The sequence below is a fragment of the Myripristis murdjan genome, chromosome 9 (assembly GCF_902150065.1).
Source record: "Myripristis murdjan chromosome 9, fMyrMur1.1, whole genome shotgun sequence".
NCBI lineage: Eukaryota > Metazoa > Chordata > Actinopteri > Holocentriformes > Holocentridae > Myripristis > Myripristis murdjan.
The window spans coordinates 37,347,984-37,364,107 of record NC_043988.1 but is presented as its reverse complement, the minus strand read 5'-3'; the positions used below and the strand labels follow the sequence as shown (position 1 = coordinate 37,364,107).

The window sequence follows — 16,124 nt, the reverse complement described above, 5'->3', positions numbered from 1 at the left end:
TGAGGAGGCAGCAGAACACCTGAGGAGGCAGCAGGGACCCTGAGGAGGCACCTGAGGAGCGGCAGAACACCTGAGGAGGCCCTGAGGAGGCAGGCAGACACATGAGGGGGAGGCAGAGAACACCTGAGGAGGCGGCAGACCGAACACCTGAGGAGGCGGCAGGACACCTGAGGAGGCGGCAGGACACCTGAGGAGGCAGCAGGTTCTGAGGAGGTAGCAGGTTCTGAGGAGGCAGCAGGACACCTGAGGAGGCGGCAGGACACCTGAGGAGGCTGCAGGTCCAGAGGAGGCAGCAGGTCCTGAGCAGGCTGCAGGTCCTGAGGAGGCAGCAGGTCCTGAGCTGCGGCTCCACCTGGTGGTCGGGGCGTCACGGTGACTCGGAGCTGAATGTGTCAAACAGGAAGGAGCCGCTGGCCTGAAGGATAAAAATAAACGAGCAGAAGTGATTTAAAAAAAACACCCGTTTGATTTTCCCTGTTCAATCCGTCAGTTTATGTTTTGCGTATGCAGCCATTTTGTCCAAACCAAGACCAGTCCAACCCCCAACCCTCAGCATTTCAAATAAGACGACAGTATATATTAAACACAACCTGACAGAAACTTAAACTCAGATCCTGAATTGTTCTAAAAGCAGAACCAAACCCTGACCCCAAGCTCGCCGCGCCATAATCCCAAATATGTAATCATAATGATTATAAATGATAGATTATAAATTCAGGACATTTCCCAGGTTTGTTTTCGGCAGTTTCTAAGACTTCTCTCTCTTTCTGCCTTTATTTATTCATTTTGTAGATCATGTCCAGGTTATTTTCTTCTAGCCCTTTAGCTCAAGTTTGAAAGGGTTAAACACACAGAGCTGACGCTGACGGGGCTTCAGAGGGTTAAAACCCATTTCAGCAACACACACCTCACTGCCTTGGACATGGGCCACACACACACACACAGGTTAGCAGGTCTGTTTTCAATTTGCTTTTCCAGGAGGAAATTCTGTCTGCCTTCTGCTCATGTTTTAGTTTTTTCTCTCCTTTTAACATCACAGTCACTTCTACTTCCCGAAAATCAGTGTTTTATCGGTTACTTCCTCACTTACGCAATTTAAAAAAAGAAAAATCTGACCACAGATAATACCACAGATGTCTGAGTCACACGCGACATCCTGTTCCAGCAGGAAACTGCATCACATTATGGGAGAGAGAGGTTTCATAAATGATGTTAAACGATCAGGCTTCATGTCGCCCGTCCCGCCCGGCTCGCCCGTCCCGCACTAACAACATGACATCATCTGCAAAGAAGCAGAGGACATAAGGACATAAGGACATAAGGACGTTTATTGATTAATTCAGTCGGCACTCTCTCAGCAGCAGTCAAACACAAGTCAACACAAGACAAGACAGGACAGTAAAACAAGACAGACAAGACAGACAGGATAAAAAACAGACAAGACAGGGTGAAAGCAGAGGTTATAAATCAATCATGGCTAAAATTGTAAAAAAAAAACAAAAAAAAAAACTACTATAAATAATAAATAATTAAGGCAGCAGCGGTGGGAAGTAAAGTGCATAAAGACTTCAGTTCATGTGTGGCTCAGGTCAGCTTCTCAGTTTCAGTCCTGTATTTTGAGTGTGTGTGTGTGTGTGTGTGTGTGTGTGTGTCGGCCTGGTGGTATAGCATCTTAGTGTACGGTACCTTTTGTGAGATGGTAGGGGAACAAACAAATAGGTGGTTTTTATCGGAGCTGATGGCTCTTGCTTTCCTCTGCAGGCGGTCGGAGTACAGCTGTCCCTCGCTATAACGCGCTTCACCTTTCGCGGCTCGCAGTTTCGCGGATTTTTTTTAGTGCAATTTGCATGCTTTTTTTTTTTTTTTTTTTTACAGCGCATTGTGAATGCGTTCAGCTTGCCTGAAGTGTGTAGTGAGGGGTTTTACAGCCTTAAAACATCTATAATAATTGTAAAAAATAAAGCTGACTACTTCGCAGATTTCGCCTATTGCGGGTTATTTTAGAATGTAACTCTCGCGATTAACAAGGGACCACTGTATACAGAGTCGAGGCCGGGAAGTGCAGCTCCCACAAGTCCCTGGGCAGTCTTAACCACCCGGGACAGGTCCTCCTGTTTTCTCCAGTTCAGCTCACATACCAGAGAGTGCAGCTCTGGCAGAGGATGCTCTCGATTGTTCTTCTGTAGAAGTTGGTGAGGAGTTGTGGGAGTAAAGAAGAGCCTATGCTGAGCCTCTTCACCAGGCTGGAGGTGTTCAGAGTCCACGTCAGGTCTTTGGTTATGTGGGAGTCCTGGGAATTTTATGGAATCCACCCTCTCAACTCTTCCCCATTTATATGGAGTGGGGCTGAGGAGTCCTCCTGGACCCTCTGAAGTCCACGATGACCTCCTGTGTTTTGGAGGTATTTCGGTTCAGGTTGTTGTCCGAGCACCACTCAGCCACATGATGGACTTCCTGTCTGTGGTGGGCCTCGTTGCTGTCCCTGATGAGACCCACCACAGTGGTGTTGTCCACGAACTTCACGTTTCATTGGAGGAGTGGATGGGAAGAGGGTGAAGGGAGCCGGGCTGAGCACACAGGCCTGTGGTGCCCCTCTGTTCAGGATCATGGTGGACGATGTTAGATTCCCTATCCTGACCTTCTGTGGTGTGGTGAGGAAGTCCATAATCAACGAGCAGAGTGAGGTGGGAGATACCAAGGTTGGTGAGTTTCTGAACCAGTTTATGGGGATTATTGTGTTGAAGGCGGAGCTGAAGTCCACAAAGAGCATCCGATGTGTTCGGCTGCTCCAGATGGGACAGGGCTGAGTGGAGGGTGATGGAGACAGCATCCTCTGTAGATCTGTTTGCTCGGTAGGTGAACTGATGGCTGTCTAGATCTGCAGGGAAGTCTCTGATGTGGGATAATATCATCCTCTCAAAGCACCTCATAATGATGGAGCCAGAGCAACGGGCGGTGATCATTTAGGCAGGTGACGGCAGACTTTTTGGGCACAGGGACGATAGTGGTGGATTTAAGGCAGATAGGAACTAGAGCATGTTGTAGGGAGAGGTTGAAGATGTTCAGCCTCCTCACTCCATACCTGCACAGTCTTTACAGCTGGTCTGCTTCTGCACACTACATTTATAGGATGGAGTCAGTATCAGAGACATGTGGTCAGATGGTCCCAGATGGGGACGTGGTGCAGCTTGGATGCTCCTGAGGTGTTTGTGTACCTGGTCTAGAGTGTTCCTGTCTCTGGTTGGGGCACATTTTATGGAGCTTTGGTAGTTCTGTTTAAGTTCTGTGTGATTGAGCCTCATCCGGGTGAGCATGTCGCTGGTTGTTAATAGAGCTGTGCAGTTTCTCCAGTGCCAGCTTCATTAGCATGTGGTGGGATGTACTCCGCTGTGATGAGGATGACAGAGGACTCCCTCGGCAGATACAATGCTCTGCATTTCACTATAAGGTACTCTAAGTCCGGGGAGCAGTCCTTCCCAGCAGCCAGTAGCTGTACACAGTCATCATTACATAAAGGCACACTCCTCCTCCCTCGCTCTCCTGTAGTCAGCGGTGCTGTCAGCCCGATAGCCCCGCCCGGAGCGGCGTCACCCAGCCAAGTCTCTGTGAATATCAAACAGCTGCCCATGTTCCGTCATTCTCAGCCTTATTTCATGGATCTTGTTGACGAGTGACCGGCTGTTGGCCAAAAAGAGACTCAGCAGGGCTGCTGGGTGACCATTAGCTCTAGCCTCGCATGTAGGCCGCCCGCCTCCCCCACTTCCCGCCTCTGTCTCCCCTCCCTACACCGCCTCCGCGTCTCTGGCTGGGTAGTAGATCATATCCACAGGCTCAACAGAGCACACAATCTCCGGTGGTATAAAGTCCAGTTTTCTGCGGAAAAAGCCTGACGTGCCCTCCGATAGCAAAGAGTTCAGTTCACTCAAACTGATATGAGCATCCAGTCCACAAACACACATAAACACACAACAGAACAAATATACTGCTTGATTTGTTCACCAGAGAGCATCATGGGAGGTGAGTGGCTCGATGTGTTGTGGTGTGTGTGTGTGTGTGTGGGGGCAGGAGCTTTCAACCTTTAAGATTCTCCTTTTCATTTGTATCATTATGAAGGTTTTGTTAACTCATTTTAAATATTATTGTTTTTTACATTTGCACTAAGTTATTTGATGTGAATTGTATTTGACTGTTGTTCTGCACTTTGGCAAAGTTTTCAGGACTCAGAAAGAGATAACTTGTTCACACAGTAAATGCATGTTGTTGTTTTCTGCACACAAGCTCGCCAGAAACCCACAGGTGTGCAAGTGATCGGTATTGATCCAGTATTGATCCAGTACTGGGGAAAAGCAGAATTTGATTTGGGCCCAAAAGCTTGGGCCGGCCCTGCCGCATGTATTAACTATTAACTCGCCTGTCTGTCTCTATCTGCTGTCTGTCTGTCTATCTCTCTATCTCTCTGCTCTATCTCTTCTCTTCTCTATGTCTTCGCCTCTCTCTCTCTCTCGCCTGTCTGTCTGTCTCTCTGCCTGTCTGTCTGTCTCTCTGCCTCTCTCTCTCTTCTGCCTGTCTGTCTGTCTCTCTGCCTGTCTGTCTGTCTGTCTGTCTCTCTCTCTCTCCTCTCTGCCTCTCTCTCTCTCTCTCTGTCTCTATCTCCTTCTCTCTCTCTCGGCCTGTCTCTCTCTCTGCCTGTCTGTCTCTCTGCAGGTGTCCTACGCCCTCAGTGTGGATGGGAAGGATCATGTCGTCCACCTGGAGAGGAACGAGTGAGTGGATTGTCTGTGTGGATCATCTCTGTGTTCAGGCTGGTGTCCTCTCTCTCTGACAGGCTGTATTAACTGGGCTCACTTTAATTAAAACCTTCAGAAAATGCTAATAATAAAAATGACGTGTCACTGAGAATCTAACCAGGCCTTAATTAAAGCGTAACATGCCCTCCCATTCACGTTGAATTAGGAAAAGTCGTGAAATATGAAGCAGAAACAGTGTTGATGCTGTGTGAAGAGACGTTAAACACTGACTGGAGTCTCAGTGATCAGCCTCTGGGTTTGGAAAGCACCTTTCAAAACAGAGTCCAACAAAACAGCAATAAAATAGAAGAACTCCAAGTGTTTTAAAAGCATAAAAGTAAGAATAAAATGAAGTGCAGTGTAATGTAGTAAAACAATAAAACAATACAACAGACTGCTGGTCACACGGGCAGGAAATGAAAAGCGCGTTTAACAAGGTGTTTTTTTTTTTTGTTTTTTTTTTGGTGTGTTTTTTTTTTTTTTTTTGGTGTGTTTTTTTTGTGTGTTTTTTTTTTGGGGTGGGGGGTTTGGTGTTTTTTTTTTTTTTTTTTTTTTTTTTTGTGTCTTTCGAGGACAGATGTGGCCGTCAGTCGGGGAATCTGGAAAAGGGACGGGCCTCCGGCTCATTCAGGCTCCTCTGGTGCACTCAGAGGCTCACATCCCCTTTTTCTGACCTCAGAAGTTGGAAAAAGGAGATTCTGCCCAAAACACTGGAGTGTTCCCTCCTAAACGTGTTGATGAAAACCTTAAAGTCCCTCTAACAGGCGCAGGTGACGGCTGTGAGGCTGAGTTTGGGCTCGTCTGCGCTCCTGAGAGGGCAGAGGCACATATGAGACGACACTTCAGGATCTTTTTCCTTGAAAGCAGCCGAGGAGAGAAAAACCTGTTTGCTCTGTTACCGACCACAGCAACAGGGCGTGGTCAGGTGCAGGGTGTGGTCAGGTGCAGGGCGTGGTCAGGTTCAGGGCGTGGTCAGGTTCAGGGCGTGGTCAGGTTCAGGGCGTGGTCAGGTGCAGGGCGTGGTCAGACAGGCAGGGTGTGGTCAGGTGCAGGGCGTGGTCAGGTTCAGGGCGTGGTCAGGTGCAGGGCGTGGTCAGGTTCAGGGCGTGGTCAGGTTCAGGGCGTGGTCAGGTGCAGGGCGTGGTCAGACAGGCAGGGTGTGGTCAGGTGCAGGGCGTGGTCAGGTTCAGGGTGTGGTCAGGTGCAGGGTGTGGTCAGGTTCAGGGTGTGGTCAGGTGCAGGGCGTGGTCAGGTGCAGGGTGTGGTCAGAAAGGCAGGGCGTGGTCAGGTGCAGGGCGTGGGCGGGGCGAGGCTCACACCTGGAACAGTGTGAGGGTCCAGCTCGGACAGGAGAGCTGCTGCTGCTGCTGCCTGTTTGGAAAAAACCTTGAATATAAAACTTGTAACTCACCATGAATCATGATTCATACCAACGAAGTGAGTGGAGGTCTGTCCTCTGCCAAGGAGAGAGAACAGCTCTGTGTGTGTGTGTGTGTGTGTGTGTGTGTGTGTGAGTGTGTGTGAGTGTGTGTGAGTGTGTGTGAGTGTGTGTGTGTGTGTGTGTGTGAGTGAGTGAGTGTGTGTGTGTGTGTGTGTGAAGGTTTAGCCCAGAGAGACTTGTATAAAGAGAGAGGGAGTGAGGGAGAGAGAGCTTTGCTGCGTGGGCGAGCTCCAGGACGTGTTGATCACAAACTAGAGAGGCTCCGCTTTTCTTAAAGCTGCAGGACGCCACGCAGGCTCCGCCCACCGCCTCAGCTCCGCCCAGTGTCTCAGCTCCGCCCACCGCCTCAGCCCCACCCACCGTCTCAGCTCCGCCCACCGCCTCAGCCCACTGCCTCAGCTCCGCCCACCGTCTCAGCTCCACCCACCGTCTCAGCTCCGCCCACCGCCTCAGCCCACTGCCTCCGCCCACCGCCTCAGCTCCGCCCACCGTCTCAGCTCCACCCACCGTCTCAGCTCCGCCCACCGCCTCAGCCCACTGCCTCCGCCCACCGCCTCAGCTCCGCCCACCGTTCTCAGCTCCCACCCACCGTCTTAGCTCCGTCCACCGCCTCAGCTCCGACCAGTGTCTCAGCTCCGACCAGTGTCTCAGCTCCGCCCACCGCCTCAGCTCCGCCCACCGTCTCAGCTCCACCCACCGTCTTAGCTCCGTCCACCGCCTCAGCCCCACCCACCGTCTCAGCTCCACCCACCGTCTCAGCTCCGCCCACCGCCTCAGCCCACTGCCTCCGCCCACCGCCTCAGCTCCGCCCACCGTCTCAGCTCCACCCACCGTCTCAGCTCCGCCCACCGCCTCAGCCCACTGCCTCCGCCCACCGCCTCAGCTCCGCCCACCGTCTCAGCTCCACCCACCGTCTCAGCTCCGCCCACCGCCTCAGCCCACTGCCTCCGTCCACCGCCTCAGCTCCGCCCACCGTCTCAGCTCCACCCACCGTATTAGCTCCGCCCACTGTCTCAGCTCCGCCCACTGCCCCAGCTCTCTGTTTGGTTTCTCGTGTTGTTGTTGTTGTTGTTGTTGTTGTTGTTGTTGTTGCTGCTGGCGGTGGGTTTGCGGCGGGCATCCCTCTGGAAGGTGTGGAAAGGCAAAATGTTCTGTTTTTATATCCGTTCAGACGTTCAGACGCACCGTTACCTGAACTGATCAACCAGAGAGAGTTTTCTTTTCCCAGGACGGTGACGGAACAAACAAGCTGATAAACATCCATTCTGCACAGCCGTAGTTTAATTAAAGACGTGAGCCACAGGTCACCTGCACCTGAGCCACCTGAGCCCCCTGAGCCCCCTGAGCCAGCTGAGCCACCTGAGCCACCTGAGCCACCTGAGCCAGCTGAGCCACCTGAGCCAGCTGAGCCCCCTGAGCCCCCTGAGCCACCTGAGCCACCTGAGCCAGCTGAGCCACCTGAGCCCCCTGAGCCCCCTGAGCCAGCTGAGCCACCTGAGCCCCCTGAGCCCCCTGAGCCACCTGAGCCACCTGAGCCCCCTGAGCCCCCTGAGCCAGCTGAGCCACCTGAGCCACCTGAGCCACCTGAGCCACCTGAGCCAGCTGAGCCACCTGAGCCCCCTGAGCCCCCTGAGCCACCTGAGCCACCTGAGCCCCCTGAGCCCCCTGAGCCAGCTGAGCCACCTGAGCCACCTGAGCCACCTGAGCCACCTGAGCCAGCTGAGCCACCTGAGCCAGCTGAGCCACCTGAGCCAGCTGAGCCCCCTGAGCCACCTGAGCCACCTGAGCCACCTGAGCCCCCTGAGCCCCCTGAGCCACCTGAGCCAGCTGAGCCCCCTGAGCCAGCTGAGCCACCTGAGCCAGCTGAGCCACCTGAGCCAGCTGAGCCCCCTGAGCCACCTGAGCCACCTGAGCCACCTGAGCCAGCTGAGCCCCCTGAGCCACCTGAGCCACCTGAGCCAGCTGAGCCCCCTGAGCCAGCTGAGCCCCCTGAGCCACCTGAGCCAGCTGAGCCACCTGAGCCAGCTGAGCCAGCTGAGCCGCAGCTTTCCGTCGCCATCCTAGGAAAAAAAAAAAAACAAGTCTGAGTCATCGTGTTGAAATGTCGACTCTGAGGCGACTCTCGGAAATGTCAGTCGGGTGCAGGCTTTTATTTTGTTGATGCCTTCGTTTACATGTTGTTGTTTACATGTTGTTGTTTACATGCTGTTTACATGTTGTTGTTTACATGTTGTTGTTTACATGCTGTTCACATGTTGTTGTTTACATGGTATTGTTTACATGTTGTTGTTTACATGCTGTTCACATGGTGTTTACATGTTGTTGTTGACATGTTGTTGTTTACATGTTGTTGTTTACATGGTGTTGTTTACATGTTGTTGTTTACATGTTGTTGTTTACATGGTGTTTACATGGTGTTGTTGACATGTTGTTGTTGACATGTTGGTGTTTACATGGTGTTGTTTACATGTTGTTGTTGACATGTTGTTGTTGACATGTTGTTGTTGACATGTTGGTGTTTACATGTTGGTGTTTACATGGTGTTGTTGACATGTTGTTGTTGACATGTTGTTGTTGACATGTTGTTGTTTACATGTTGTTGTTTACATGGTGTTGTTTACATGGTGTTGTTTACATGTTGTTGTTTACAGGATGCTGCTGCCTGAAGATTTCACAGTTTACTCGTACAGTGAGAACGGCTCGCTGCTCACCAGCAGACCAGCTGTGCAGGTAACACACACACACACACACACACACACACACACACTGGGAGCCAGTCACAGAGTGTCCAGGAAGTGGCAGAGGCTGTGATGTGACCAATCGGAGCTTCAGACTGAAGATAAACAGGAAGTTAGCGCCGCATGCTAACACTGACTCACCCCAGGGCTTCTGGGTAATGAAGTCCAACACACTCACACAGTCTCAGAGAGGCTGTTGGCTTCACTGAGACAACACGGCATGATGGAGCCCTGTGTGTGTGTGTGTGTGTGTGTGTGTGTGTGTGTGTGTGTGTGTGTGTTAGTAATCACATTGATATTTCCTGTCTGCTAACCCACTGCACTTATGACTTCATCCCATCTCTCTCTGTTTATTCACTGTGTGTGTTCACTGTGTGTGTGTGTGTGTGTGTGTTCACTGTGTGTGTGTGTGTTCACTGTGTGTGTGTGTGTGTGTGTATTTGTGTTCACTGTGTGTGTGTGTGTGTGTGTGTGTGTGTGTATTTGTGTTCACTGTGTGTGTGTGTGTGTGTGTGTGTGTGTGTGTATTTGTGTTCACTGTGTGTGTGTGTGTGTGTGTGTGTGTGTGTGTGTGTGTGTGTGTTTATCAGCTGGTTAATAATTCTTGTCCAGCTGAGTTCTCCTCCATGTGAAAAATAATCCCGTCGTCACACCTCTGTGTTCTGCTGCTCGGTCCGTCCTTTATTGTCCTCCCTGCAGCTACGACCTTCTAACCTAGTTCCTGTTTCACACACACACACACACACACACACACACACACAGAGAGAGAGAGAGAGAGAGAGAGGGAGAGAAGGGAGGGGGCTGAGAGAAAGTTTCTGGGAAACAGAGCTGGAAGTTCCTCTGAACACAGCGCAGTGTCACTGTCTGCCAACACACACACACACACACACACACACACACACACACACACTCACACACAGGAACAGGAAGTGTTTTATAGGCTCTCGTGGGAATGATACAGGAAGAGAGGGGATTCTGTCGTGTGAGTGACCGAGTTACTGAGTGAGTGTGTGTGTGTGTGTGTGTGTGTGTGTGTGTGTGTGTGTGTGTGTATGTGTGTGTGTGTGTGTGTGTGTGTGCAGTGTAATTCAAGTCAGATATTCAGAATCCTTTTCATATTGAAACTGTTTTCCTGGAGGAGCCTCTGGTTTATTTATTATTTACAGATTTTTTCAATATTTTTCTCTTTTTGAAAATAAACAACAGAATAAAGGATCAGCAGTTATTTTACTTTATTATTTATTTATTTGTTTGTTGTTTGTCGTGGTGACGCTCGGTGTGTGTTTATGTAAATGAGCTCTGATGGTCTGAGCTGTGTCTCAGTGTTCAGTGTGTGTCTGCCCCCTGCTGGTGGGACGCTGCAACTTCACCCCTCTGCCACAGCACGCAGCACAATCAGCCAATCAGCCAATCAATCAGCCAATCAGCCGATCAGCCAATCAGCCAATCAGCCGATCAGCCAATCAGCCAATCAGCCAATCAATCAGCCAATCAGCCAATCAATCAGCCAGTCAATCAGCCAATCAAAACTGAAAACATCAGAGCAGAAGAAAAGACAAAAAAGGAAAGAAAAAGGAAACGGGGGATAAAAGGAAAATAAAAGCCTAGAAGAGAGATAAACCAGAGATCAATGGTAAAGAAAAATAAAATGGATGAATCTGAAATATGACAGAAAAATAAACAAATCAATGAATCAATCAATAAATGAGTTTTCACTGAAAACCAGAACAGAACTGAGGTTTGATTTGAAAAACTGCAAAGAAACACTGTTCACTGTTTCACCTCCATCATCTTCATCATCCTCATCTTCATCCTCATCATCATCCTCATCCTCATCGTCATCCTCATCATCATCTTCATCCTCATCTTCATCATCCTCATCATCCTCCTCATCATCCTCCTCATCCTCCTCATCATCCTCATCTTCATCTTCATCATCCTCATCATCATCTTCATCCTCATCTTAATCACCCTCATCTTCATCATAATCCTCATCCTCCTCATCCTCATATCCTCATCTTCATCATCCTCATCATCCTAATCATCATCTTCATCCTCATCATCATCCTCATCATCTTCATCATTCTTATCATCATCATCGTCATCTTCCTCATCTTCATCATCTTGATCATCATCCTCATCATCCTCATCCTCGTCATCCTCGTCATCTTCATCATCCTCCTCCTCCTCCTCATCATCATCATCATCCTCATCCTCCTCATCCTCATCTTCATCCTCCTCTTCCTCATCCTCATCCTCCTCATCATCCTCATCTCCCTCATCCTCATCATTGTTATCCTCCTCCTCATCTTCGTCATCCTCATCCTCCTCCTGTTCCTCATCATCATCATCCACATCTTCATCCTCCTCTTCCTCCTCCTCTTCCTCGCTGCTCTTCATCCTGTTGTTCTGTTGTTGTGTTGCAGAGTCACTGTCAGTATCGGGGCTACGTTCAGGACGAGCTCGGCTCCTCTGTCGCCATGAGCATCTGCAACGGCCTCAGGTACACACACGCACGCACGCACGCACGCACGCACGCACGCACGCACGCACGCACGCACGCACGCACGCACGCACGCACGCACGCACGCACACACACACACACACACACACTGCTAACTAAATGAAGATCAGGTGAACATTCCTGCCTTATTGTACCTTGTGTACTGTTGTTATCATCACTGTTAGTATTAATGTTATTATTATTGTTGTTGTCATTATAATAATGTCAATAATAATAATAATAATAATAATATTGATAATAATAATAACAATAATAATAATATTGTTAATAATAATAATAATAATAATAATAATAATAATACAGTATTAACGGTGTCGGTCCGTAACTGTGATCTGTCTGAACTGTTTCACTTCTCTTCCTCTGTTTCTGTCTCTTTTTCTCAAGGACACAGTTTCCTATTTATAGCCCTTTATTGCTCTCACAGATGGCTCTGAGTGTGTGTGTGTGTGTGTGTGTGTGTGTGTGTGTGTGTGTGTGTGTGTGTGTGTGTGTGTGTGAGAGAGAGAGAGAGAGATGCCCACCCTGCTGTTTCAATCTGTGCAATTTCACAATAATTACTGCACTTGGCTTTAGACGAACACTCACACACACACACACACACACACACACACACACACACACACACACACACACACACACACACTCTTGGCTGGTTTCAGCTGGCTCTCCTGGCAGGTGAGAGAGGAGGAAGTCATAAAATCCTGAAGGTTGAACCAAAGTTTGGTTCTGGATGAAACTCAGGAAGCTTCAGGGATTCTCCTGTCGCCTCTCCTCCGGATCACACACACACACACACACACACACACTCCACCTGCTGCTGGTCTTTGTGTGTGTATGTGTATGTGTGTTGTGTGTGTGTGTGTGTGTGTGTGTGTGTGTGAGTGTGTGTGTGTGTGTGTGTGTGTGTGTGCAGCTAACCCTCTCCCAGCCGACACACTCACCTGCCGCGTCACGCTCCACCTGCTCAGCTGCTCGTTAACACACACAGCCAATCAGCCAATCAGACGGCAGCAGCTCAGTGCGTTCAGGCCTGTAGACGTGGTCAAGTTCAGACTGAGCATCAGAACGGGGAGGAAAGAGGATCTAAGTGACTCTGAACGGGGCGTGGCTGTGGGTCTGAGTCTTTCAGAAGCTGCTGATCTGCTGGGATTTTCACCAACAACCATCTCTGGGTTCTCCAGAGAACGAAGAGAACACAGCCAGCGAGCGGCAGTTCTCTGGTTCAGAACTCCTTGTTGATGTCAGAGGTCGCAGGAGAACAGCCAGACTGGTTGGAGCTGATAGAACGACAACAGGAAGTCAAAGAAGCTCTCGTTCCAGCCGAGGTCTGCAGGAGAACATCTCTGAAGGCAGAACCCGAGGAACCTTGCAGCAGACGGCCTGCAGCAGCAGGAGAACCCAGCGACGTTGGGACGGTCGGGTCAGACTTTGGTGTCGGCATCATGACGGCCTGGACCCGTCCTGCCTCAGATCAGCGGCTCAGGAGCTGCTGCTGTGACTCTGTGGAGGAGCTTTTCTTTGTTTGAGCTCCACAGCCTGAGAGCTGCTGCTGAGCACGTCCATCCCTTCAGGACCACAGTGGACCGTCTGCTGCAGGGAACCTCCAGCAGGAGAACTCACCACGTCCCAGAGCTCAGATCAGCTCAAACTGGTTTCTTGAACATGACAGTGGGTTCACTGGCCTCACACGGCCTCCAGTCAGCAGATCTCAGGCCAGCAGAGCAGCTCTGGGACGAGGAGGAACAGGAGACAGACCTGCAGCAGCTGCTGGAGGCTGTCCTGTTGATACAGACCAAAACCTGTGAGGAGCCTTTCCTGCTTCATGTTCCTCCACATGATGTTCTGTTTTCCTGCAGTTTCTCCGTCACTGATTGGCTGCAGATCAGCTGATGTCAAATCATGAATCAGACAGTGAACTAAAATAATCTCGTGTCCACTCGGGTCATGTTGATGGCTGTAAAATCACATGTCAACAACATGACATCATCTGCAGAGCAGCCCAGAGAGCATCATGGGAGTGTGGGTGGGAGGAGCCCCGCCTCAGCCTCAGACAGACAGACGCCCTCCGAAACACACACACTCCTTCTGTCCCGGGACGCCGCTCACAGAAAAGCTCAGCAGACAGAGCTGAACCCTCCGGCTTGCCGTAGCGCTCGCTTTGCTCTGTGGAGTCAGGAAGTCAGCACCGAGAGCACCATCTGTGTTTTTATTCACCATCTTTGGTAACATTCTCTCTCTCTCTGTCTCTCTCTCTCTCTCTCTCTCTCTCTGTCTCTCTCTCTGTCTCCCTCTCTCTCTCTCTGTCTCTCTCTCTCTCTCTCTCTCTGTCTCTCTCTCAGAGGAGTGTTACATCTCTCTAATGAGAGTTATGGTATCGAGCCTGTAGGCTCCGCCCCCGACTCCGGCCAGCACTTCCTGTACCGCCTGCAGGATGTGACATCACAGCCACGGGGGTGTGGCATGCTGCACACTGACCACACCCACCTCAACGCCACGGAGCACGCTCAGTACGAGCCGGAGGAAATCCACCACAGAGCGCACAGCAGGGTGTGTTCACACACACACACACACACACACACACATTATTAGCACATGATAATGTGTTGTAATATCTAACCAATGCGTGTGTGTGTGTGTGTGTGTGTGTGTGTGTGTGTGTGTGTGTGTGCAGGTGAAGCGTGCTGTGCTCCATCAGACTCACTATGTGGAGCTGCTGCTGGTGGTCGACAACGACAGGGTGAGAACCACACACACACACACACACACACACACACACACACACACACACTCATAGTGTCCCAGCACGACAGACTTTCAAAATAAAGTGCTGTGTTCATGCAGAGACCCGGTGCTGCTCAGGGGTTCAGATGTGAGGATTATTCTAAATTTTAAAAATGTCATTGTGTGTAATTCTATACTGTATGTGTGTGTATAAGCTGAATTCTAAATATTATATAAAACTGTTTTCCATCACCATGACGGTGTCCTGCGGGCGTCAGGGACTGGAATTACACATTAAGAGTTTATATTTATTCTATATGTTCTATTCTGTAGATATTTTGCAGATATATGTCATCATATATGTAGCTGATGCAGAGGTTCAGAGGTGAAAGGTTAGTTGATGATCTGTTGATATATTTCAGTTTATTTCCTGTTTATTCCTCTGACAGGATACGAGGCTTTTCTCTCTGCTCACTTTCTTCATATTGATCCACTTTGTTCTGTCATTTGTTGTTTTATTTTCCTAAAGCGAGACATTTCTCCCTCCTCGAGTTCTATTTACATACACTACTCACAAAAAGTTAGGGATATTCGGCTTTCGGGTGAAATTTCAGGATGAAGCTAAAATGCATTCTAACCTTTCCAGGTGAACTTAATGTGACCTTCTGTAAACTTTTGAATGCACATGTCCAACTGTTCAGTGTTTCAGTACTTTTTGCACAAGTTGCTGTTCTCTAACAAGGAGCTTAACGGCAAAATTCACATCAGGTGTTTGATGCTCCAGCTCATCGAGGTCGTATCATTAGGGAACGGCTGCTGGAGACTGGGGTACCTCAGATGGAGTGGCCTGCACTTTCTCCAGACCTGAATCCCATAGAAAACCTATGGGATCAGCTGAGTGGCCGTGTAGAGGCTCGGAGCTCTGTACCCCAGAACCTCAATGTCCTGAGGGCCGCCCTTCAGGAAGAGTGGGATGCCATGCCTCAGCAGACAATAAGTCGACTTGTGAACAGCAGGAGACGTCGTTGTCAAGCTGTAATTGATGCTCAAGGGCACATGACAAGTTATTGATACTGACATTTTTTGTTGTGGTATACCCACCACTGTTGTTGGCTTTTGTTTCAAGAAATTGTTTGAGATGAGGAAATCACCAGTGTATGCTTCTACTTAAATGCCCTACTTTCATGATATAATATCACTGTAGCGTGAACTTTTTATATTTTCCATAAATTTCACCCAAAAGCCAAATATCCCTAACTTTTTGTGAGTAGTGTATTTTGTGTAGTTAAGGCTGTTCCTGCTGCTCAGACCACAGCGCCACCCGGTGGTGAAGCTGCAGCCCTGCAGCACGACCACACAGAAGAGCCTCAGTGCTGCTTCAGTTTACAGACCTGTCTCTCTCTCTCTCTCTCTCTCTCTCTCTCTCTCTCTCTCTCTCTTTCTTTCTTTCTTTCTGCAGTTTAATTATATGAACAGGAATGAGACGGCAGTGAGAGAGGACATGGTTCATCTGGCCAACTATGTGGACAGTGTGAGTACACACACACACACACACACACACACACACACACACACACACACACACACACATTTGCATATCAATTAACATGATAAAATATGCACATTGCCTTTTTCTGGTGTTTTTGAAAGAAATCATGTCAGTTGCTCAGGTTTGTTACTCTGGAGTACCGTCCCTTTACCCCTCCCTCTCTCTCTCTCTCTCTCTCTCTCTCTCTCTCTCTCTCTCTCCCCCTCTCCCTCTCTCTCTCCGTCAGATCTACGTGCAGCTGAACGTGCGCGTGGTCCTGGTCGGTCTGGAGATCTGGTCTCAGCAGAACCTGATCAGCACCGAGGGAGCGGCAGGGGAAGTGCTGAGTCGCTTCACTCAGTGGAGAGAGAAGGAGCTGGTGCCG

The 16,124-nt window shown here is 49.6% G+C and overlaps 1 protein-coding gene across 2 annotated transcripts in view; it reads left to right on the top strand.

The window, feature by feature from the left end:
* Positions 1–16,124, top strand: part of LOC115364847 (disintegrin and metalloproteinase domain-containing protein 9-like) — a 60,035-nt gene that overhangs the window by 26,859 nt on the left and 17,052 nt on the right. For both annotated transcript variants that reach the window (XM_030059486.1, XM_030059485.1), the window contains exons 4-9: positions 8,880–8,958; positions 11,393–11,469; positions 13,830–14,037; positions 14,162–14,227; positions 15,671–15,742; positions 15,987–16,124. The exon at positions 15,987–16,124 is cut by the window's right edge and continues 32 nt beyond it. In XM_030059486.1, coding sequence (XP_029915346.1) covers positions 8,880–8,958; positions 11,393–11,469; positions 13,830–14,037; positions 14,162–14,227; positions 15,671–15,742; positions 15,987–16,124 — 640 coding nt within the window. The remainder of the gene's footprint in view (positions 1–8,879; positions 8,959–11,392; positions 11,470–13,829; positions 14,038–14,161; positions 14,228–15,670; positions 15,743–15,986) is intronic.